This window comes from Lynx rufus, unplaced genomic scaffold (assembly GCF_022079265.1).
Source record: "Lynx rufus isolate CCGP_SWC_20201006 ecotype Redwood Valley unplaced genomic scaffold, mLynRuf1.p SCAF_3, whole genome shotgun sequence".
In the NCBI taxonomy this organism is placed as follows: Eukaryota; Metazoa; Chordata; class Mammalia; order Carnivora; family Felidae; genus Lynx; species Lynx rufus.
In genome coordinates, this window is record NW_025814845.1 from 105858350 (window position 1) to 105882489 (window position 24140).

General features: G+C 34.0%; 1 protein-coding gene across 6 annotated transcripts in view; it reads left to right on the forward strand.

Moving 5' to 3' along the window:
- Positions 1-24140, forward strand: part of ABHD18 (abhydrolase domain containing 18) — a 42461-nt gene that overhangs the window by 13145 nt on the left and 5176 nt on the right. For 4 of the 6 annotated variants that reach the window (XM_047091502.1, XM_047091500.1, XM_047091501.1 and 1 more), the window contains 9 exons: positions 2590-2698; positions 3335-3419; positions 7153-7253; positions 11541-11619; positions 11724-11808; positions 13615-13642; positions 18889-19027; positions 21089-21178; positions 21841-21942. In XM_047091502.1, coding sequence (XP_046947458.1) covers positions 2607-2698; positions 3335-3419; positions 7153-7253; positions 11541-11619; positions 11724-11808; positions 13615-13642; positions 18889-19027; positions 21089-21178; positions 21841-21942 — 801 coding nt within the window. In that variant the 5' untranslated portion in view covers positions 2590-2606. Of the gene's footprint in view, positions 1-2589; positions 2699-3334; positions 3420-7152; positions 7254-11540; positions 11620-11723; positions 11809-12404; positions 13643-18883; positions 19028-21088; positions 21179-21840; positions 21943-24140 lie in introns of those variants that run through there. The other 2 variants (XM_047091506.1, XM_047091505.1) reach the window with 2 other exon arrangements.

A 24140-nucleotide genomic window follows, 5' to 3' on the forward strand; every position in this document is an offset into this window, starting at 1 on the left:
TACCTCTTTGGTTAAGTGGGGCTTTTTTTGGACAATCAAAGGAGTCTTCTTTATCACACTCTCTTGTTATATTATCTTTATAGTGTTGTCATCATCTATTCTTTGCTTTTTTAAAAAAATAATATTTTTCCTACATGAAAATACAAGATCTGTGAAAGGAAGAATGTGCCTTGACTATCTTATAGCACAGGACCTAAAATAATGCTTAGCATATAGTAAGCACTTAATACTTGTTGCTTAAATGAAAAAAGTAATATTCTTAAAAGTTCAGAAACTTGCATTTTTGGGAAACTAAATGATGATAATTTACTGGACTCTGGTAACCGGAATACGTTTATTTATTTATTTATAGCGGTAGATACAAGTAGTATAATAAAGCTGGATATGCATTATGGTTTCTTTTCCGTAACATTATTATGCCAAAACCAAATTTTAATCAAGGTTAAAAATTAATTGGGGCGCCTGGGTGTCTCAGTCGGTTAATCATCAGACTTCAGCTTAGGTTATGATCTCTCAGCTTGCGAGTTCAAGCCCCATGTCAGGCTCTGCACTGACAGCTCAGAGCCTGGAGCCTGTTTTGGATTCTGTGTCTCCCTCTCTCTCTCTGCTCCTCCCCCACTTGCACTCTGTGTGTGTGTGTCTCTCTCTCTCAAAGGTGGATAAAATTTTTTTAAAAAAATTAAAAAAAGGAATAAAAATTGATTAACACATGAAAATTGGCAAAAAGAGAGTGGTATTAAGAAATACTAAATACTGTACTCTGTCTTTATACTGTATTGCTTAACAAGTACTTTATCTAGTAATTGTTTGTTCTTGGTCCTAAGAATTGTGAGAGGCAATATGAATGATTTGGTTTTGCTGGTCCAGTCGTAAAAACAATAAAGTACCAGCCCAGTTAATGATAGTTTGGGTTGTATACCTATGTAAACAAGGAGGAACATTAAGTTAAATTTGTATTTTGTTACAAATCAAAGAGCAAAAGTATAAAACATAAGTGGTGGTTCCATTAAAACATTCAAAATAATAGATAAGTACTTACTAAAGCTCACTGATAGAAATGCACATTTCTATTTTCCATTTTTCTAGGTAGAATAAACCCTGAAAATGAATCACATTTTGCCCACAAATCAAAACTACACCATTCCATTTGAAAAGACAGGCAGGTATTTAAAAATAAAATAAAATTTAAAAAAACACTTTAGAAATATTTGGGAAAGTTAAATAAGTGGTACAAAGTTTTCATGAATCATAGTTTAGTAGACAGGGAATGTAGAATAGTAGTTAGATCTTGCTGTGTGCCTGGGATTCAGTTTTAGCTCTACCTACCACTAGCTCTGTGATCTTACATAAATCACCTATTTTCTCTGTGCTTCAGTTGGGATAATAGATCCTTCTTCATAAAGTTGTTGGGAGGTTTAAACAAGAATGTGTATGTATATGTGTTTGTATTTTTACAAAATGATGCGTGGCAGATTGTACAGTACTACATAAGTAATAGCTACAGCTATTGTTATCCAATAAATATTGAGTGTTAGTTGCTGTGCTGAAGATGGGAAGACCTTACCCTAAAAGAATACACAGTTTATCTTCTCTACTTGCATCCCAATTCCTTTTGTCTGTATTTCACGTCTTATATCCGAGAGAATAAATTTAAGGTACATAGTTTAATCTCAATCTTAAATTTTTTCTCCAGTTTTATTGACATATAATTAATATGTAACATTGTATTAATTTAAAACTTACAGCATAATGATTTGACTTACGTATATATTGTGAAATGATTATCACAATAAGTTTAATATCCATCACCAAATATAGTTACACATTTTTTTCTTGCAATGAATATTTTTAAGATCTGTAAGATAAATAGTTCTGGGGGGTGTAATGTACATTATGGTAACTATAGTTAAAAATATACAGTATATTGGCACCTGCTGACTCAGTTGGTTAGGCATCTAACTCTTGGTTTGGGCTAAGGTCATGATCTCACTGTTCGGTTTATGAATGTGAGCCCCACCTTGGCCTCTGAACTAACAGCAGGGAGCCTGCTTGGGATTCTCGGTCTCCCTCCCTCTGCCCCGGCCCTGCTCATGCTCACTTGCTCTCTCTCAAAATAAATAAACACACACACACACACACACACACACACACACACACATATGCATATATATGTGGCATCTGGGTGGCTTAGTTGCTTGAGCGTTGGACTCTTTATTTTGGCTGAGGTCATGATCCCAGGGTCGTGGGATGGAGCCCAGCATCAGGCTCCATGCTGAACAGAGATTAAGATTCTTTGTCTGTCTGTCTCTCTCTCTCTCTCCCTCCCCCTGCCTCTCTCTCTCTCTCCCCCTCTCCCTCTCCCTCCCTTTACCCCTCCCCCCTCTGCCCCTCCCCTACTCGCACATGCACACTCTTTCTAAAATAAAATAAATATACACAGATAGATGGATAGTATGTTTGAAAGTTGCAAAGTTCCAAGGAGAGTAGATCAATCTGTAATTTTTACCTGATATTTAAAGAGATGGCTAGGAAATTGACCTAGTGCCTAAAATAAAATATTTTAAAGTTATTTTAAATTTTGTTTCGTAGATGTTTGTTTGTTACTAATGGGTGTCAGCAAGTTAGATATTCTATACCGGAGACTTCTCCTCACAAAACTTTTTATCAGAGGATGGGGGAGGCCAGAGGATCTCAAAAGGTAACCATTTTTTTCTTAATGTTTATTCTAAATTTGTGTTAGTAAAAAAAATTAAAAATTTTTTTTCAGTGATACAATCCTTTGTTATAAATATGAAGTGATTGACAACTTAAGCATTAAAGTATATAAAATATTAAATTGCTTCTTTTTCTCTTTTTAATTATTTCCGTTTTATCCCATATAATCATAAATTATGTTAAAAGTAATTTTAAAATTAAAAGTAAAGAGCTCTCAAATACAAAGTAGATTTTGAACTTTAATTATTTTTAAGTTGCTTATAGTTTCCAGGGATAGAGCTTCCTCATGTAAATTGAATTTGTAATGACTATAAAGCTGGGATATACTGTAGGTCATAGAAGTATCTGGACTTAAGAAAATGAATTTTCAGGATTTATGCCTTTAATTTTGAGTATTGCATATGTTAATTGCTTTCTGAACAATGATATTTCTCAAATGTTTTATGGATAAGATGTCCAGCTTGAATAAAAACCAGTAGCCTCATCTTTTTCTCTAATGATTTGAATTAAATTTTAACATAGCTTATGAACTGGACTTGCAAATTTTTCAGCATTATACATCACTCCCTGTATAATGGGCATATTGAATTTTTCCCTTTTTCCCCCCTTATCCTAATAGACTCTTCGAATTCAGAAAGATGATTGGAAATCGAGAAAGATGTCAGAATCTGGTTTCAAGTGATTACCCAGTACACATTGATAAGGTATTTAAATGAAAGAAATGCAATTACAGAAATTCTGGTTTAACATAAATATGTGTCAAGAATAGGTTGAGGGGTGTCTGGCTGGCTCAGTCAGTGGAGTGAGTTCAAGCCCATGTTGGGTATAGACATTACTTGAAAATAAAATCTAAAATAATAATAATAATAATAATAATAATAATAATAATAATATAAAGCTTAAAAAAAGAATAAGTTGAATACTGGAGTATAATAATAAACACTAAAACATGAGTACAGTATAGACTTTTCATTTAATATGATTAAAATAAATACCATATGTATCGTAATAGGATGCTTATAATAATTGTAATCATGTATATGAGAGCATATATTTAGTACTTGCTTGAACAGAAGAAAATATTTAAGGCTTCATCTTTTTGAGCCTCATTTTGTATCTTTAGGGTTAGAAGGATTAAAATATTTAAGAAGAATTATGAGTAATACAGGGAAGTATTCTACTTGGAGAATCAGCACATGAGAAGTTGTTAACCAAAACGCCTATTAAATAACATCAGGGAAATGTTATGGGAAATAGTTAATTGGTGAAAGAATGGTAGAAAGAAAACGCAGTAACATTAGAGAAAATTAGAGAATATATTTGAAATAGTGTTGTTTTTTAGCAACCATGTTTTTCTGTAAAACAGTTCTAGGGTTATATAATTGGATAATTGAAGTATTGTTGGGGAAGGGGTACAAATGCATAGCCTTCATATCTCTCATTGCCCTTCAATCAAAGTAACTCTATTTTCATCTCTTATATGTATTGGATATCCTTAGAGGATTTCATTTTTCAAAACAGTTCCACTGCTAAAAACAAAATTTTATAAATTGGAAATCCCTCATCCATACCATATAGCTATTCTTTCTATAGCTTCTGGATTTAGAACATTTCTCCCTGAAATTTTGCTAAATGTTACTATTTACCTGGTTGTTTTTTTTTTATTAAAAATCACAGGCTTAAAATAAACAAAAGCATACCAAGTAAAAAAATCAAAAAGCTAACTTTCTGTCACTTTTCACTGCTTAATTCTATTTGTATCCCAAGGAAAAATTACTGTTAAGATTTGGGGATGCATCCCTTCCTCTTCCCCTATTGTTCCCATTACTGTCTCTTTTGGTTTTTAAAAATTGAGGTAAAATTCACCTGCCATGAAATTCACCTTTTTTAAGGTGTGCAGTTAAGTGTTGTTGTTTTTTATTATTCTTCCTAAGATGTGCAAACATCACCACTATCATTACCTAATTCCAGAACATTTTTATCTCCTCAAAAAGACACTATGTACCCATTAGCTGTTACTTCCTACTTCCCCAGCCTCCCACCTGTTAGCAGCCACTAATCTGCTATCTCAATGGACCTATTCTAAACTTTTCATATAAATGGAATCATATAATATGAGGTCTTTGTGTCTGGCTTATTTCACTTAGCAAATTTTCTTGGTTCATCCATGTTATGTAACATTACCTTCTTTTTTATTGCTAAATAATATTCCATTGTATAGATATGTGACATTTTGTTTATCCATTTATCAGCTAATGAACATATGGATTGTTTCTGCTCTTTGACTATTATCAATAAGGCTGTGAACATTCATGTTCAAGTGATTTTGTGTATATATGTTTTGAATTTTTTTGATATTAATCTAATAGTGGAATTTCTGGGTCATATGGTAATTCTGTGCTTAACTTTTTGACGAACTAAAACTGTTTTCCAAAGTGCACCATTTTACTTTTCCCACCAGTAGTGTATAATAGTTCCAATTTGTCCACATTCACACTATTTGTATTAAATAGCCATCCTAGTGGGTGTGAAGTATTTTATTGTGGTTTTCAATATGCCTTTCCCTTATAACTGTGATGTTGAGCATCTTTTCATGTGCTTAGTGGACATTTGTATATCTTCTTTGGAGACATCTATGAAATCATTGCCTATTTTTATCCGGGTTATTCATCTTTTTATTGTTGAGTTATAGCTGGTTTAATTTTTAAGTCTATATTACTTATGGTTCTAAATTGCTTTTTTTTCTTACCAAGTTGCCATTTGTCCCAACACTATTTGTGGGATTATTACTCCCTTTGACATTAATCTGTGCTGCCTCCTTTATCAAATAATTTATTATTCTAAATCATATAAATTCATATTGTATACATCAGGTCTCCTTACCATTTTCAAAAAATGCAGTGCAGTCATAATTAAAATACTCAATTTAGAACTAAAGTCTATAAAATGATCTTAAAATTATTTTGGGAAGGATCATGAAAGTACAATCAGATCAGGAACACCTAAAAAAGAAGAGTGATAAGGAAAACCTACTTCAGTCATTTGTCAATAGATATTATAAAGCTGCAGCATGATCAAACAGCATGATATTGGTATAAATGAAAGGTAGGCTAATAAGCATTATCTACATACAATAGCCAGATTATGGAGACAGCCCAAGTGGCCATCACCTGATGAATGGATGAAGATGATGTGGTGTGTCTGTATATATATATATATATATATATACACACACACACACACACACACACACAATGGAATATTACTCAACCACAAAAAAAGAATGAAATCTTGCCATTTGCAATGACGTGGATGGAGTTAGTATTAAGCTCAGTGAAAAAAATACTGTGTGATTTCACTCATATGTGGGATTTAAGAAACAAATGAACCAAAGGGGAAAAAAGAGAGAGAGGGAGGCAAACCAAGAAACAGACTCTTAACTATAGAAAACAAATTGATGGCTACCAGAGGGGAGGCAGATGGAGGAATGGGTTAAACAGGTGATGGGGATTAACGAGGGCACTTGCTGTGATGTGCAGTGGGTATTTGATGTTAAGTGATGAACCACTAAATTCTACATCTGAAACTAATATTGCACTGTATGTTAACTAGCTAGAATTTAAACAAAAACTTGGAAGCCAAAAACCAAAAAAAACCTTTTAAACGAGTGGGGGGAGAAAAGATAGACTTATAAAACCCAATAAAGGATTGAAAATAATGTTATAACTTATTAAAACTTACTTTATGATAAAGTAGCATTTTAAGTCACATGCAAAACAAAATGTGGATTATTTAATAAGACATTACTGGCTAGAATTTTTGTTTTAAAATAAGATGGTTATATATGGTATCCACAGATAAAATTTTTTGTTTACAATTTTAATGAAAATATGTGGTGCTTTACTTTAATTTAATTTTGATTACTGACCTGATAAAGATTTTTTATTTATAAAAAATAACTGATGAAGGGAAAGTTTAGGTGTCAGACATTAGCAAATGCCTTTGCTATAAATATAAATATACATTTCTCCTTATTTAATGTTTACATGACTCATTGTCTCAATGGATTGCTTAAACATCAAGTCAACCCTTATTTGATTGCGGTAAATTATTTTTACAGTTTCTTTGTAAATTGTTCTTATGTTTATTTTGATATTTTTGAATTCTTCCAACTAGTATTTTATTGACTTATTTCATGCTTTTGTACAAATGCAGTTTATTTATAGTTTACTTTTCCAACTAGCCTGTAGTAAAGGATGTAAAAGGAAAAGAAATGTGTATGAGGAGCCATGCCTTCAGAAAACTGACTGGGGCAAAAGAATACATGGTAGTCAGTGAAAAAATTTTTAATTGAATGGAACTTTTTTTATATTAAAACATGCATGATAGACCTTAGTCTATATGTATGTATACATTTTGGTCTTGCTTTTCTTTTAGATTGAAGAGCAGTCAGACTGTAAGATCCTAGATGGACACTTTGTTTCTCCCATGGCCCACTATGTGCCTGATATAATGCCAGTTGAATCTGTTATTGCAAGGTAAGAATTTTTATTCAGAAAGTTTAAAGTAGTAAGTTATTTTTTACTTACAATTATAATATCAATGGCATACTATTTTTAATTGGTTAGCATTAATTGCAATAATTATTTAGCATTGCTCCCGGTAAATGTGGGGTGAAGCAGAATAAAACTATAGAAAAGAGACTTATAAGTAAGATAATTTATATAAGCCTAATGGAACCACAAAGATAAAACCTATTAGATAAACAAAAGACAAAGAGAAAGAAATCTAAGCATTCCACTACAGAAAATCATCGAATCACAAAGAGACAAAAAGAAGAAAGGAACAAAAGAATAATAAAATAATAAAAAGAATAACACAACAGCCAGAAAACAATAAACAAAATGGCAATAATAAATTTATAACGGTCAATAATCACTTTAAATGTAAACCAACTAAATTCTCTAATCAAAAGACTTAGACTGGCTGAATGGATTGAAAAAAAAGAAAAAAAAGGACTCAAGTATGTGCTGCCTATAAAAGACTCACTTCCAGGGCACCTGGCTGGCTCAGTTGGAAGATCATTCAACTCTTGATCTTGGGGTTGTGAGTTCGAGCCCCACATTGAGTGTAAAGATTACTTAAATAAATAAGTAAGCTTTAAAAGAAAACTGTTTAAGAAAAAAAGATTCACTTCAGATGAAAGACATACATAGACTGAAAGTAAAGGGATGGAAAAAGATATTCCATGCAAATTAAAGTCAAAAGAAAATAAAGGTAGCTATATTATATCATACAAAAAAGACAAAGATTGGAGGGGCACCTGGGTGGCTCAGTCAGTTAAGCATCTGACTTTGGTTCAGGTCATGATCTAATGTAATGGTTCATGAGTTTGAGCCCTGAATCGAGCTGTCTGCTGTCAGCACAGAGCCTGCTTCAGATTCTCTGTCCCCCCCTCTCTCTGCCCCTCCCTCCCTCTTTCTCAAAAATAAACATTAAAAACAAATATTGGATAAGGGGTAAAGAAGGTCATTATATAATGATAAAGGGATCAGTCTAACAAGAGGATATAACATTTGTAAATATTTATGTACCCAATATAGGAGCTAAATATATATTTAAAAAAATTAACAAACTTGAAGGCAGCAATAGAATAATAGTAGGGAGCTTTAATACCTGACTTGCAGCAATGGATAGATGATCCAGACAGAAAATCAGTAAGAAAACATTGGACTCAAACTACCCATTAGATCAAGTGGACTTAACCTAGATATTCACAAAATATTATATTCAACAGCATCTGAATACACATTCTTTTAAAATACACAGAGCGGGGCACCTGGGTGGCTCAGTCAGTTAAGCATCCTACTTTGCCTCAGGTTGTGATCTCACAGTTCATGAGTTTGAGCCCCACATCGGGCTCTATGCTAACAGCTCAGAGCCTGGAGCCTACTTCGGCTCCCTCTCTCTCTGCTTCTCCCCCACTTGTACTCTGTCTCTCTCTCAAGAAAATAAACATTAAAATTTTTTTTTAAAAATTAAAAATAGAACTACCATATATGATCCAGCAACTCCACTTCTGGGTATATATTTGAGGGAAACAAGAACATTGATTTGAGAAAATATCTGCACCCCCGTGTTCATTGCAGCATTATTTACAATAGCCAAGACATGGATCCAACCTAAATGTCCATCAGTGGATGAAAGGATAAGGAAGTGGTATATAAAAGGAGTGCAGTATTATTCAGACATAAGAAAGAAGGAAATTCTCCAGGGACACGTGCATGGCTCAGTTGGTTGAACGGTTAAGTGTCTGACTCTTGATTTTGGCTCAGGTCATGATCTCGTGGTTGGTGGGATTGAGCCCCATGTTGGGCTCTGCACTGATAGCACAGAGCCTTCTTGGGATTCTTTCTCTCCCTCTCCCTCTCTCTACCCCTCCATCCTCTCTTTTCAAAGTAAATTAAATAACAACAGCAACAAAAAAGGAAATTCTCCCATTTGCAACTACATGGACCTTGAGAACATTTTGCTAAGTGAAATAAGTCAGACAAGGACAGATACCATATGTTCTCACTTACATGTGGAATCTAAAACAGTGATGACAACAACTTGGAACTCAGAGATACAAAGAACAGACTGGTAGTTGCCAGAGTTGGGAGTGGGGGCTGGGTGAATTGGGTGAAAGCGGTCAAAAGGTACAAACTTTGTTATAAAATAAGTCTTGAGGATATAATGTACAGCATGATGACTGTAGTTAATACTGTATTGTATATTTGAAAATTGCTAAGACAGTAGATCTTAAAAGTTCTTATCACAAGAAAAAGGATTTTTGTAGCTATGTGTGGTAATGGATGCTAACTATTGTGATGATCATTTCACAATACATACATATATCAAATCATTAAATTATATACCTGAAACTAATAATATATGCCAATTATCTCAGTATTTAAAAAGAGATTTTGGAAGCTGAAAGTGGGAAGCCATTAAGATCTATATAGATACTTTCCCTACCTCCCTTTCCTGTATGTTTCCTGGTCTCTTATCCCTGCTTTATGACCCATGCCATTTCTCTGTGGGTAGTTTATCTTTCTCTGCTTCTCATGCAGTGACAAAAAATAGCTACCACAGCTCCACAGAGCCTTCATGTTGAAAGCTCAACAGAATCTAGAGTCTGTCCTAATTACAGACTACCAAAAGAACCAATCTTTACTGCCCTAATTTGTACTACCCCAGGCCCAATCAACTGTAGCTGAGGAGCTCACATGAACTCTACCTATTCATCACGGGGCACTGGAAAATACTCTTGTGAGAAGGTACTGTAATATGAGCAGACAGACTAATTAGTGAGCCTCTATTAGATGAGTGGTCAGTTATTACTGTAATAAAATATTCTTATTAATTTAAAGCTATTCTCCAATAATGAAGTCTCTACATGGAATGCTATGAAACAGAAGGAAAAAAATAATAGCAGAGATGTCCAGCATTTCACAGAAAGCATTTTTAAATGTTTTTATTTACCCCAAATCATAAAAATATCAAGAAGCAGGACAGTTCTGAGAATGCAAAATGAAGCAGAGTTGTTAACATTGGCAGTTTTGATGAAGAGATTAAAAATTAAGAGTTAGTTCCCATGAGCACAAAACAGAAAGAACCACTGAACCCTCCTAAATGTACTTGTGTGTATTCTCTATTCAACAATTTATTGATAATAGATAACTAGTGATATTGTCCCCTGCACAAACAAAATAAGCTCAAAATTGAGGTTTATGTTGCCTGAGAATGCAGCTACCTAAGGTGAAACCTTGAGTTGACAGAATGCAGTATTATACTAGATAATAATTCTAAAATATCAATTGCTAAGGAAATTAAAAAGGCAAGTAAACCAGTTTGGGAAGATAAAGTTCTGAAGATGAATGGTGGTGATTGTTGCATGACAATGTAAATATGCTTTTTAAAAAAATTTTTTTGAGCTTATTAATTTTGAGAGAGTGAGTGGGGGCGGGCAGAGAAAGAGGATGACAGAGAGAGAATCCCAAGTAGGCTTCATGCTGGCAGTGCAGAGCCTGATGTGGGACTCAAGCCCATGAACCATGAGATCATGACTTCAGCCAAAACCAAGAGTCGGAAGCTTAACTGAGCCACCCAGGTGTCACCCCAACAATGTAAATGTACTTAATGCTGCTGAACTGTGCAACTTAAATATAGTTAAAATGGTAAATTTTATGTTACGTGTATTTTACCACAATTAAAGTAAAAGTCCTATAGGGAAAAAACATTAAGTGAAAAGCAAATTACTACAATAAGATGATGACATATAGGGAAAACTGTTTTTTGTTTTTTGTTTTTTGGCATCTGGCATGGATTGCTTTTTCTCCAAGTTGGAAAACAAAAGAGATAACATAAAGTATTTTACTGATACATCAACAGATTGTATAACCAAGCATTATTCCTGCAAGGAGAAAAAGCAGAGCTATGTAGAGAGTTGTTGTTTCTAAGACTTACTCATATATATTGATGTCTCAACAAAATAAGAATATTTCATTATGCATTTATAAAGTGATACTGAATAAGGTAAAAATGATTACAATGAATTCTGTGTTTATATTGTACTGCATATTTTAATATCCTAATACAATATCCTAATATAGCAAATTTATAATATCTTACTTGCCTTTATGCAAACATGAATTATTCATCATAATTTGAATGTCAAAATTCTGAATGATCTCTTCTCCCAAATAATTTAATTATTTACAAATTGAAAGTTTGTATTGAAAACTTCTAAAGAGAATTCTATTTATGTGTTTTATTTTAAATAGGTTCCAACTTATTGTTCCTAAGGAGTGGAACAGCAAATATAAACCTGTATGCATTCATCTTGCTGGAACAGGAGATCATGTAAGACTTTCTATGATGCCTTAATCCCTAATTTGTTAACATACTCTTTGTAACACAGATGTGGTTATTACATTCTTTAAGTATGTCATCTTTTCTTTCCTTAGCATTACTGGAGACGACGAACACTAATGGCTCGTCCTATGATTAAAGAAGCCCGAATGGCTTCTTTGTTGCTAGAAAACCCTTATTATATCCTTTTGTGATATCTAGAAATCTTTTCTCTTATTTATAGATTTAGTCTTCAAAAAGAATGATAGATAGTAACCAGCTTTTCTAAACCAGTTAAATTTAGTGTCAGTTTAGAAAATATTTAAGAAGCAAGAATGAAAAGAAGTGAAAAATTATTTCATGCCTTTAAACAACCAATGTTAAGGATTGTGCTTCCACTGTGTAATGAAGATAAATTGTACTTTTTTCTTATAAAACTTATGCTGGATTTTAATATTATTAAGTCAAATGTTTGCTATTAAGGAAACCTTCATGTTTTAAATTCATTTACATTTAAGTCATCAGTTGAGGTTTAGAACAGTTCTTAACTTGACTTTCAAGATGACGTCAGACTATTCCCAGAAGAAGAAACGAAACTGATGCACAGATATAAAGAAATGTTCGGGGCACCTGGGTGGCTCAGTTGGTTAAGCATCTGACTCTTGGTTTCCGCTCAGGTCATGATCTCACGGTTCGTGAGTTCAAGCCCCACATAGGTCTCTGTGCCGACAGCGCAGAGCCTGCAGAGCCTGCTTGGGATTCTCTCTCCCCTCTCTTTCTGTTCCTACCCCATTCATGTACTCTCTCTTTCTCTCTCAAAAATAAATAAACTGTAAAAAAAAATTTTTTTTAATTTAAAAGAAATGTTCAACGTTGCTGGTAATAAGAGAAATGTAAAGTTAAAGCAACATTACCAAAGATTTAAAAAATAAAACCCAGTAGTTGTGAGGCTATTGTAAAAAAAAAAAAAAAAAAAAAATAGGCACTCTTATTACTAATGGCTGTGAAAATTGGTTTAATCCTTGGGGAAAGCATTTCTACTGTATGTATCAGGAGCATTAAAAAATCTTATGTCCCTTGACAGTGATTTTGATTCTTGGAAATTTATTCTAAGGATAAAATACAAAGAAAAGAGAAAGTTGATTGAAAAGAGATTTATATAGTTTTATTTATAATAGTAAAGCATTAGAAATAGCTTAAATGTCTCACAATAGAAAAATGGTTGAGTAATTTGTGGTTCATAATATTAGAATATTATGCAATTGGTTATGTATATTGCTCTACCATTTACTACCTGTATGACCTTGGACCTGTTGTTTAACCTTTTAGTACCTCAGATTTTTCATTGGTAAATGGGAATAATCTCTTAGATTATTCAGAGTATTAACTAGTTAATACTGTCTAGAACAGTGCCTGGTAAATGACATTCAGTAAATTTTAATGGTTAGTTATTGTTAAAAAGTTTACAGTAATATATGAAAAGTATAATGCAAAAATAGGATACAAAACTCTGGTGTGACATATATAGGCAGAAAACCTAAAAACAGAAAATCCATTAAAAACTGTGTGTAAGGGAAAAATACTGGACATACACCAAAATATTAATATGGTTGTCTGTACATGAAGTAGTTTTTCTTCTAATATACTTTTCTGTATTTTCTAGATTTTATATAGTCAACATATAAATGAAAAAAAAAACAACCTTAATTTTTAAAATTAAGTTGAAGATTGCACAGCCCTTTGGATATACTAAACACATTAAATTGTGCACTTAAAATGGGTGAATTATGTGGTATGCAATATCAATAAAGGTGTTTTAAAAAAGAAAAAAAATAATCACATTGAAAATCCTGAGAACTCCTCAACAGCCTGTTTGAGATAATTAGAAAATAGTTATTTCAGTAATAAATTGTGTTCAAATGTAACTATTTTGCTTAGGTAAATATGTTTTGAGACACAAACTGTATTTAATTATTTTAAAATTTTCTCTTTGACCCACATTCTTAAATGGCTGCAGGAAACCCAAGGACCAAATGTAAGTATACATTACCTTTGTTTTTGTAATCTTTATGCCAAATTTTCAGTGGTATTAAAATTTTTGTTAGTCTTTGGTTAATCATTTCTAAGTTTAACATGTAAATGTTATTTGGGGAAAAGTTCTGTTATAAAACTGTAGTAGGCATGTTGAGTTAAATTTTTATCTTAAGCTTTTTGCACTTAAAATGTTTGATAAAGAAATAAATAAGAAATTTTAGGGGTGCCTGGGTGGCTCAGTCATTTGAGCATCCGACTTCGGCTCAGGTCATGATCTCACAGTTTGTGGGTTCAAGCCCCACATGGGGCTCTGTGCTGACAGCTCAGAGCCTGGATCCTGCTTCAGATTCTGTGTCTCCCTCTCTCTCTGCCCCTCCCCTGCTCACACTCTGTCTCTCTCTTCTCTCTCAAAAATAAATATTAAAAAAATTTTTTTTTTAATTTTAGGGGCACCTGAGTGGCTTATTTGGTTAAGTGTCCTACTTTTGATTTTAGCTTAGGTCATGATCTCATGGTTTGTGGTTTCAAGCCCTGTCTTGGGCTCCATGCTGGTGGTGCAGAGCCTGCTTGGGATTCTCTCTCCCTTTCTCTGTCCTTTCTCCACTCATGCTTGCTCTCTCTCTGTCTCTCAAAATAAACTTAAAATAAAGTTTTTAATAGGCTGATGGAAGATATATTTTATTTATAAAACTGTAACTGAAGAAATGTTAAAACATTTTCCTTCTTAAAGTACATTTACTTACTTCGTGAAATTAACACCACTCCTTTTTATTCTTGCAATGTATAGTATAGGTAATCTGAAGATAATCTCTTCTTGGTTTTTAGAAATGATGAACTTTGAAGGCAACTTTTTTTGCATTTCCATAAGCTATGTCATGTTTGGTTTTGATTCATTCAGTAAATATTTGATTCAAAACATTGGGAATGTAACAACAAAAAGATAAGGTCCTTACTATCATAGAGCTTATATTCTAGGATGAGAGATAGATAAAAATAAATAAGGTAATTTTGGATATTTATCAATGCCATGAAGAAAATAAAGCAGGGCAACCAAGTAAAGAATAATAGATGTGGGCGCAGGGTTGGAGCAGTGTTAGATCTGAGGACATGATATAATGAGAAGGAGCCACCAAGGTGAAAACCCAGAGGAAGATCAGCCTCAGAGAAGGAAGAATGAAAAACCTAATATAAGCATGGGAGAGTAGTATAAGACAAGGTCAGAAATGTAGGCAAGGGTCAGATTTATGAAGAGCCATGTGCTTTGAATTTTACTATAAGTGCAGTGGGAAACCTTTGGAGGACTTTAAGGAGAGGAATGATCTGATTTGTGTTATTAAAAGCTTATTTTGGCTTAGTCGGGCTAGTGTAGCAACAGAAAAATCAAATAGGAAGCTATAGCAGTAATGCAGGAGAAAAAAAAGTGACTTTAAGGAAGTGGCAGTGGAGATGGAAAGAAGCTCTCATGGGTAATTAGAAGTTGAAATGATAAGACTCATTGATAAATTGGATATTGTTGGTAAGAAATCAAAAGTTCTGACTTGCATGTGTTAAATGTGTGATGTCTGTTAGAACTGCAGGTGGAGAAGTTAAGTAGGGAGTTGGAAAGTCCTGGAGAGGTAGATTTAGAGGTCACATGTTCTATGTGGTCGTGACATGGAAGAGATATAGATGAAATTGGGGTGGGTTGGAAGCAAACCTGTATCCTATGAAGGATAGTTTAGAATAAACTTTGTGAAATGTGAAAAATTAATGTCCAAGCTAAGTAGTTCAAGAATTCTTACTCTGGAACCAAGCTCTGTATTCAGAACTAAGTGTTCATTTTTACTCTGTTCTATTGGTGGTTAAAAACCCAAAAGAGTTTATTGAGTTATAGTTAGAGGCAGCATGGGTTTAACAGAAAGATGTTGACTTTGGAGTCATAGAGACATAGGTTGCAATTGTAATTTGTCATTTAATAATTGTATTACCTTGGTCTAAGTATCTGTTACCTCATTTATAAGGTGGGAATACTCTATAATTTCTTCCACACAGAATTGTTGTGAGAATCATGTCTATAAAATATCCTATCATGTATCATAAACCCAAGAAATATAATAATACACCAGTATATTTATTTTTCTCAAATAATTCATTGTAAGAGATGGTTTGCAATTTAAATAGTAAATTTATTTTTATCTCTCTTTTTAAAAGCCATCTTATGCTTGTTTTCATCAAAAGTGTGAGACTCGGTCCACTGTTATAAATAAATAACCACTGTCCCAGAACCCTACATTAGTAACTTCTATTAAAAGAGCAAACTTGGGGCGCCTGGGTGGCACAGTCAGTTAAGCGTCCGACTTCAGCCAGGTCACGATCCCGCGGTCCGTGAGTTCGAGCCCCGCGTCGGGGTCTGGGCTGATGGCTCAGAGCCTGGAGCCTGTTTCCGATTCTGTGTCTCCCTCTCTCTCTGCCCCTCCCCCGTTCATGCTCTGTCTCTCTCTGTCCCAAAAATAAATAAACGTTGAAAAAAAAATTAAAAAAAAAAAAAAGCAAACTGAAGTGAGTTTGATAATTCAGACTTCCGTAAGAGGCCAAAATACATAATCAGGGGAATTACGTGATCATCAATAGAAAATTGGAATGAGAATAAGAAACAAATGTAATGATACATGGGCTGTTTTATGAGGAAGCACATCTATGATCTATTTTGACAGAGGATAGCATAGTTTCCATAAAGAGAAATTCTGACTTAGAGCTCTGAGGAGATGTGGTAGGACAGTGGACATAAGCTCTTTGGGGGCCAGAAATGTGTTTTTCACAACTTGGCATTCCTACGGCTGCTAGTTCTTTGTGCATAATTACCCTACATAGACATACAGTAAACAACCATTGATAAAGTGAATTTTGTACACCTCGACAAGGTTTCATCCAGTGGCCAATCATGTATGTCTTTATATGAACTAAAATTTGAAAACAGATTCTAACTTGGACACTTCAATAATAAGATAGTATTCTTTTTAACCACTAAATAGGCATACCTTGGAGATATTTCACCAGCTGCATTAGCCCCTAACAAGAGAGTCAACCCCTCCTTTGAAGCTGGCCATTGTCATCTCTTCTCTAGCTATGAAAGTCCTAGATGGCATCTTCTTCCAACAGAATGCTGTTTTTCAACATTGAAAATCTGTTGCTTATTTGTAGCTGCCTTTGTTAGTTATCTTCACTAGATCTTCTGGATAACTTACTGCAGCTTCCATATCAGTAGTTGCTGCTTTACCTTCTTGCACTTTTATGTTATAGAGATGGCCTCCTTCCTTAAACCTCATGAACTAACTTCTAGCTTCAGACTGTTCTTCTGCATCTTCTTCACCTCTCTCAGCCTTCATAGAATTGAAGAGAGGTAGGGCTTTTCTCTGTAATAGGCTTTGGCTTAAGGCAATGTTGTGGCTGGTTTGATTTCTATCCAGACCAGTCTTCTCCAAAATTGAAAACCGTTTTGCTTTCTATTTTGTGTGGTCGCTGGAGTAGCACTTTTAATTTCCTTCAAGAACTTTTACTTTGCATTCACAACTTGGCTAACTGTTTGCTGCAAGAGGCCTAGCTTTTGGCCTATCTCCGCTTTTGACATCCCTTCCTCACTAAGCTTGATCATTTTTAGCTTTTGACTTAAAGTGAGAAATGTGTGACTCCTCTTTTTACTTGAACACAGAGGCCATTGTAGGGTTATCAACTGGCCTACTTTCAAGATTTTTATATCTTAGGGAACAGGAAGGTGGGAGAGAGGTAGAGAGGTGGAGAACAGCTGGTCAGTGGAGCTGTCAGAACACACATAACATTTATCCATTAAATTTGCCATCTTATATGCGTGCAGTTCCATGGTGCCCCAGAACAATTACAACAGTAACATCACAGATCACCATAACAAATACAATGAAAAGGTTTCTCGATAGTATGAAAATTATTAAATTGTGACAGAGACATGAAGTTAGCAAATGCTTTTGGAAAAGTAGCATCCGTAGACTTAATCGATACAGGGTTGCCATAAACCTTCAATTTGTTCTTTTTTAAATATTCATTTATTTATGTACACGTGCGTGTACAAGTGGGGTGGGAACAGAGATAGATGGAAAGAGAGAATCTCAGGGCTCACACAGGGCTCAATCTCACAAAGTGTGAGATCATGACCTGAGCTGAAATCAGGAGTCGGACACTTAACTGACTAAGGCACCCAGGCACCCCATAAACCTTCAATTTGTAAGAAATGCAGTGCAATCCAAAGTGCAATAAGATGAAGTATGCCTATATAAGAATGGTTTGGAATCTAAAAAGATTTAAATGCTTCTAATAAGGAAATGTACTTACATGTAAAATTAGTTTCTAAAGACAGAAAATTCTAGTTGAATTGGTTTTGTTCTTATTTTAGAGAGAGCAGGGGAGAGGGTGAGAGAGAGAATCCCAAGTAGGCTCCGCACTTGGAGTGGATCCTACCACCCTGGTATCATGACCTGAGCCAAAATCAAGAGTGACACACAACTGACTTAGCCCTCCAGACAGCCCTATTTAAGTTAATAAAAAAACATGTATTTTTATGAAAAATTACTTTTTCAACCAACTTTTAATTATTAAAAGTAAAGCATAGGGTATATAGTCAATATTTTAGTAACATTTATATAGTGACATATGGTGATTGCAGTTGCCATGGTGAGCATTGAGTAATGTATAAAACTGTCAAATCACCATGTTATACAGCTGAAACTGATATAACATTGTATGTTAATTACACTACTATTTAAAAAATAAAAAATTTTCCAGTTGGTTAGATTCATAAATTGTGTATTTTTTGAAAATAAGCAACATATTTAAGATTTTGGTAATACATGAGCCTCGTATTAGGTTAAGTTCTTTTACATTGCTTTTAAAATTTTTATGCTTTAAGTTCTATTGTAATAATTTACCCCTGTGTAAATTCATACAGGACAACCACGAATATTTTTTAACCGTTTGTTTAAGTGCTATCAAATAAATATATTTCCTGGGCTTCAAAGTAGTTAATTGAATTTCAATAAAGAGCAGATATAACTTTTAAAAAAAATAAGTATTAGCTGATTAATATGTAGAATAATGTTAGCACTCTTAATTCCATCAGTTTGTTCCATTAGCTATCTGGTCCTTTAAAAGAAAAACATGAAGTCTGGCTGCCTGTTGTAATTTTGCATATATTAAAATGTAAATACATAAATAATTTTCTCTTTTGTCTTGTGAGGCTAGAAGGTCCAGCCTAAAAAACGTGTCTGACCTTTTTGTGATGGGAGGAGCTCTTGTTTTAGAATCTGCAGCTCTCTTGCACTGGCTAGAGAGAGAGGGTTATGGACCTCTAGGAATGACCGGAATATCCATGGGAGGACATGTAAGCCTTTTAATTTCAACTGATACTTAATTGTGATTATGTTTGTAAGATCTAGAGAATGTAGTTATTTTAAAAATTTACTTAAGATGTAGAATTAATTTTAGTCTTGGCAAAAGCAGGAACAGGTTTTAAATTTTTCCCATTATAATGATTTTTTTGTATGATTTATATAGACAGTGATTGTACTTCATAGTCATAGCTCAGGTATTGAATTTAATTTAATATTGTATTAAAAGTTAATTTTTATAAAATTTAACTTTTCACATCTCAAATATAAGTGACTTACTTTGCTGTTAAATTGGTGAAGATAGCAAATGTAGAAAATACTTTTCATTTATCTCTTATTGCTGCCCCCAGTGATAAAGAGGTACCTGTTATACCTTTGTCTTCTAGAATATACTGAAACAGCCTCCTAATTGGTTTCTCTTTCTCTAGTCTTTTCTTTCATTAAACTTCTTAGTTTTTCTCCACACCATAACTAGAGTGATTTTCCTAAATCTCATCTCTGCTGTCTCCTGCTTAAAACCTGCCAAAGGCTTGCTATTCCAGTGGGCTTTAGATATGCTAGGTGCTAGCATTCTCCTAGTGCCTTCTCATGCCTTTTCACCTAACCAAATAACAGTTTGCCCTTCTGGTTCCAGTCTAGAGCTTACTTCCTATGAGAAGTTCCTCCACTCCCAGCCTAAACCCTAGACTGTACTTCATCTCTTATTAGTACTTATTTCACTGCATTGTGATTACTTGTTTAGCAGTTTTTCTCCATGAAGCAGTTGGTTCAGTAAGGGCTATTGATATGCTCTAATTGTTTCCTGAACATATTATTTACTCCATACATTTTAAAAGAAACAACAACAAAATGTATATAGTTATCTGTAAGTAATTTGAATTATAAAATTAAGTTTAAAAACTGACTAAAATTCAAAAATATTATTAGTGAAATTGAAGGGTGGAAAATTATTTCTTTTCCCTACCTAGTAATGTTTGCATTGTTATGACCTAGATTAGGATCTTAGAACTTTCACCTGAACTACTGCCTATACTGATTGGTTTCCTACCCCAGATCTTACTCTTTCTAATCAATCTTATGAAGTGCTATCATTTTAGCTTCCTTGAATCACTTCTTTGACATTGCCACTCTTTTGTTCAGGCCTCTTTATTAATTTCCCATTATATACAGAGCAAAAGGGACTTCTCATCTGTTGCTATTCAGTCTTTCTAGCCTACCTATCTCCCTCACCCCATTCACCATATATGCCCTATTGACTAGCCAAAGTAAGTTATATTGGCTGTTTTCCTAGCAGACTTTGCACTTTTTCACCATCTTGCCTTTGATCATGTTGTCTTCTTTATATAGAAGACAAGACCCCATCTTTCATTTCCCCTAAAGGACAGCCATTTCATGAAGCCTTCTCTGATTCCCCTAGCCAAAAAATAACTTTTCCTTTCTCTAAACACACACATTACATTATATAAGTTATATAATTTGCTTTGTAGTTCACCAGCCTTTTTACAGTCAGCCTCAAAGGTCTGAGATTTTATAGTTGTGATTTTGTTGTCACTGAGCAGGTCACTTAAGTACGGAGTGTGATTAGCCTCCTGCCTAGCGTCTACATTTCAGCATGTTTGCTCTATATTTACCCAGTAGAAAGTAGTTCTCTGTGGAAGGTCTTGAGATTACTTAAAATTTTCCAATGTACTTTATTACTTTCTAAGGGAGAAGTTATATGTTGTTGTTGAATTTATGATTTGGAGTTTCACAAGGTTGCTAGACATTCTCATGAGTATTTAGAGATTTTTTAAGATTTTATTTTTAAGTAATCTCTTTACCCAATGTGGAGCTCACACTTACAACCCTGAGATCAAGAGTCGCATGCTCTACCAACTGAGCCAGCCAGGCACTCCAAGTAGTTAGAGATTTTGTGTTCATGTCTTATCTTACCAATTACTACTTTCTTCATAGTAAATGAAGTCTTACCAGACTACTTTCTTCATAGTAAATAGTTTTCATTTTAATGAATAGAAATTTAAACAGAAGCTCTTTGACTGTTAAACATATTTCAGATGGCTTCCTTAGCAGTATCCAACTGGCCTAAGCCCATGCCATTGATCCCATGCCTGTCTTGGTCCACAGCATCTGGAGTCTTCACTACGGTAATTTAATTGCAATTAATACTTAAATAGCTATATGTAATGAAAGGTAATTGTTTTGGGGGTTCCTAAAACCCCCTCCAGGTTTGGTGGTTCTCTAGAAGAAATCACAGGACATACCACCTAGTATTACTCACAACTAAGACTTATTACATCAAAAGGATACAATACAGAATTAGCAAAGGGAAAAGGCACATGAGGCAAAGTCCAGAGGAAATCAAGCACAACCTTCCACTGGAAGCTCACAGGCTGTGTTTAATTCCTCTAGCAATGCGTTATGACACTATGTACAAAATGTCCATCAGTGAAGGTTGATTGAGCCTGAGAGTCCAGGGTTTTTATCAGGGGTCAATCACTTAGGCAGTCTCTGCCTCATGTACCAAAACTCCAGAGGGAAAGTATGTGTTCAGCAGAAACTACACTGTTTGTCACAATGACTTTATCATTTATCACTTTATCATTTAGAAAGATATATATTGGGGCAAAGAACTGTTTATTAGTCCAGTTCCCAGACTCTAATCAAGGGCCAACATTGCAAGTAGAGCTTTCTAAAGATAGGAAATCTCAAGCCTGCTATGTTTACTGTTTTCTGCACATTAATAATAAAATTATTGGACAAAATGCTTGATAGTGTGGTTTGATCTTAATTTAGTTTGTTATTTCAGGGTGTGCTAAGTAAATCAATTAATTGGAGGGAGCTGGAAAAGCAGTATTATACACAGACAGTTTATGAAGAAGAAATTATTCACATGCTTGAATATTGTGGAGTAAGTATTTTTAATTTCTGCATAACATTGGAGGGGGGCAAAAGTTGATTGTGTTTCACGTTTTCAATTTTTAAAAAGAATCGCAAATTTGTTAAAAGGCAGTACTGTTTTTTAGTTTTTAAGATTCTTCATTTTAAAATAAAATATAAATAGGGGCACCTGGGTGGCTCAGTTAAGCCTCTGACTCTTGATTTCAGCTCAGGTCATGATCTCACAGTTGTGACATCAAGCCCCACGTCAGGCTCCGTGCTAACAGCATGGAGCCTGCTTGGGATTCTCTCTCTCCATCTCTCTCTCTGCCCCTCCCCTGCTTGCACTCACTCACTCTCTCTCTCGAAAATAAATAAACATTTTAAAAATAAATAAAAGAAAATATAGATATAAAAAATCGTGCAAAGTAAATGTATGGCTTACAACATTTATTAAACAGAAAACCTGTTTGTAATAGGTCAAGAATAGAAATTGACCACCCAACACAGAAACCACTCCCATGTGTCCTAATTAAAAAGCCCTTCTCCCCGCACTGCTAATCATTACCCTTATTTTTATAGTAATTACTTCCTTCTGTTTTTAAAATAATTTTATTGTCCAAATATGTATCCTTATACACTACAATTCTTTTTTTTGATGTGCTTTTCTGTGTCTTTTAATCTGTAAGTTCCCTTCCATTCCTTTCCTTTTCCTTATAATTTATCTGTTGAAGAATTTAGACTATTTACCTTTAGAGTTTCTCACCATCTAGATATTTTTTATTGCATTCTCATGGTATAGTTTAGCATGTTCACTCATTCTCTATATTGCCTGAAAGTTGGCAGCTGGGTCTAGAGGCTTGATTAAACTCAGTTTTTATTTCTTTGGTAGGAGTGTCGGAAGCACATAATGTCCGGTTGTCTCTATTTTGTGGTGTAAGCTTCCATTGATGTTTAATGCCTATGTCTATTAGTGGAGGACTGCAAAATGCTTGATATTCTAAATCTGTCATTTCTTTTTTATTTATTAATTTGAACACTTGTATAAAAAGGCACTTATTGGTTACCTGTTATTTGGCTCAGTTCATATATGAAAGGCAGGATAAATGCTTGATATCTTTCCCTTAATTTACTAGTTTTCAAGATAATGAATTGGTTCCCTCTTAGTCTCCTAAGGTGACCAATTCCTTTCATGTTTTTTTTCTTTTTATGAATTTTTAAATTTTATACATTCAGTTTGGAAGTTACCAAGGATCTCAAGAAATCTCAGAAAGAAAAAACATCTATACTATCAATTAGGACTTTTTATTTATGATTACATCACTATAAATCTCACTCTTGTAAAGGAAATCTATCTTGCATAACCTCAAAAGGTATTTACTTGCCTAAGAACTTTGTAACAAAATATCTCTACCTGCTAGTTAGTTCCTTGTGTTCCCCCATACATATAATAAAAAAATGCCTATATTTGAGAACTTATGATAAAACTCAATATGCATCTTTTTAAAGGGATGTCAAAAATTTTGGTTGTCTGAAACAGCAGTGTAGTCTTACCCAGCACTTTTTTTATGTCTCTGACTCTTGGTGGTTGTATACAACTCTTTTTGTCTCAGAACTTGTTCACAGCAATACATATTCAGGGAATGTCAAGATGGCTTCCTTTTTTGTTATAAAAACTGTGTTTTTCTAATCAAAAGCATTTAAAGTTGTTGGTGTACCCCTCTGAGTAATTCTGGGGTGCTTGATCTTACATTTCTCAATGTTTTCAGGTGTACAGTTTTTTGGTCCAGATGACTCTAGTGATTTTTTCTGTTAACCAAGTTTGTTGGATTTTTTCCCTGCCTTCAATCAATTTTTCATTCTTTAATTTTTTAAATAGCTTGTAGGTCATATGTTCAAGCATCAAAAAGTATAAAAAGGCATGTAATGAAACAGTTCCTACCCATACTCCCAATTTGTCTAGGTCCTATCTCCCTCAACAAATAACCCACTATTTATTAATGTTTCAAGGAATTTTTCAAACCAATAGAAATATGACCTTTTTTCTTACCTTTTTTTATGGACTATACACAAATGTTTCCTTTTTCTCTTTTACTGCTGCATGAGACTATATGGATGGACATACCATGATTCATTAACTAGTTCCCTGTTGATGGGTATTAATGTTGTTTCTCATTTTTCACTAGTAACAAACACTGCTGCCATGAATAAATTTCACAAGTGTAAATT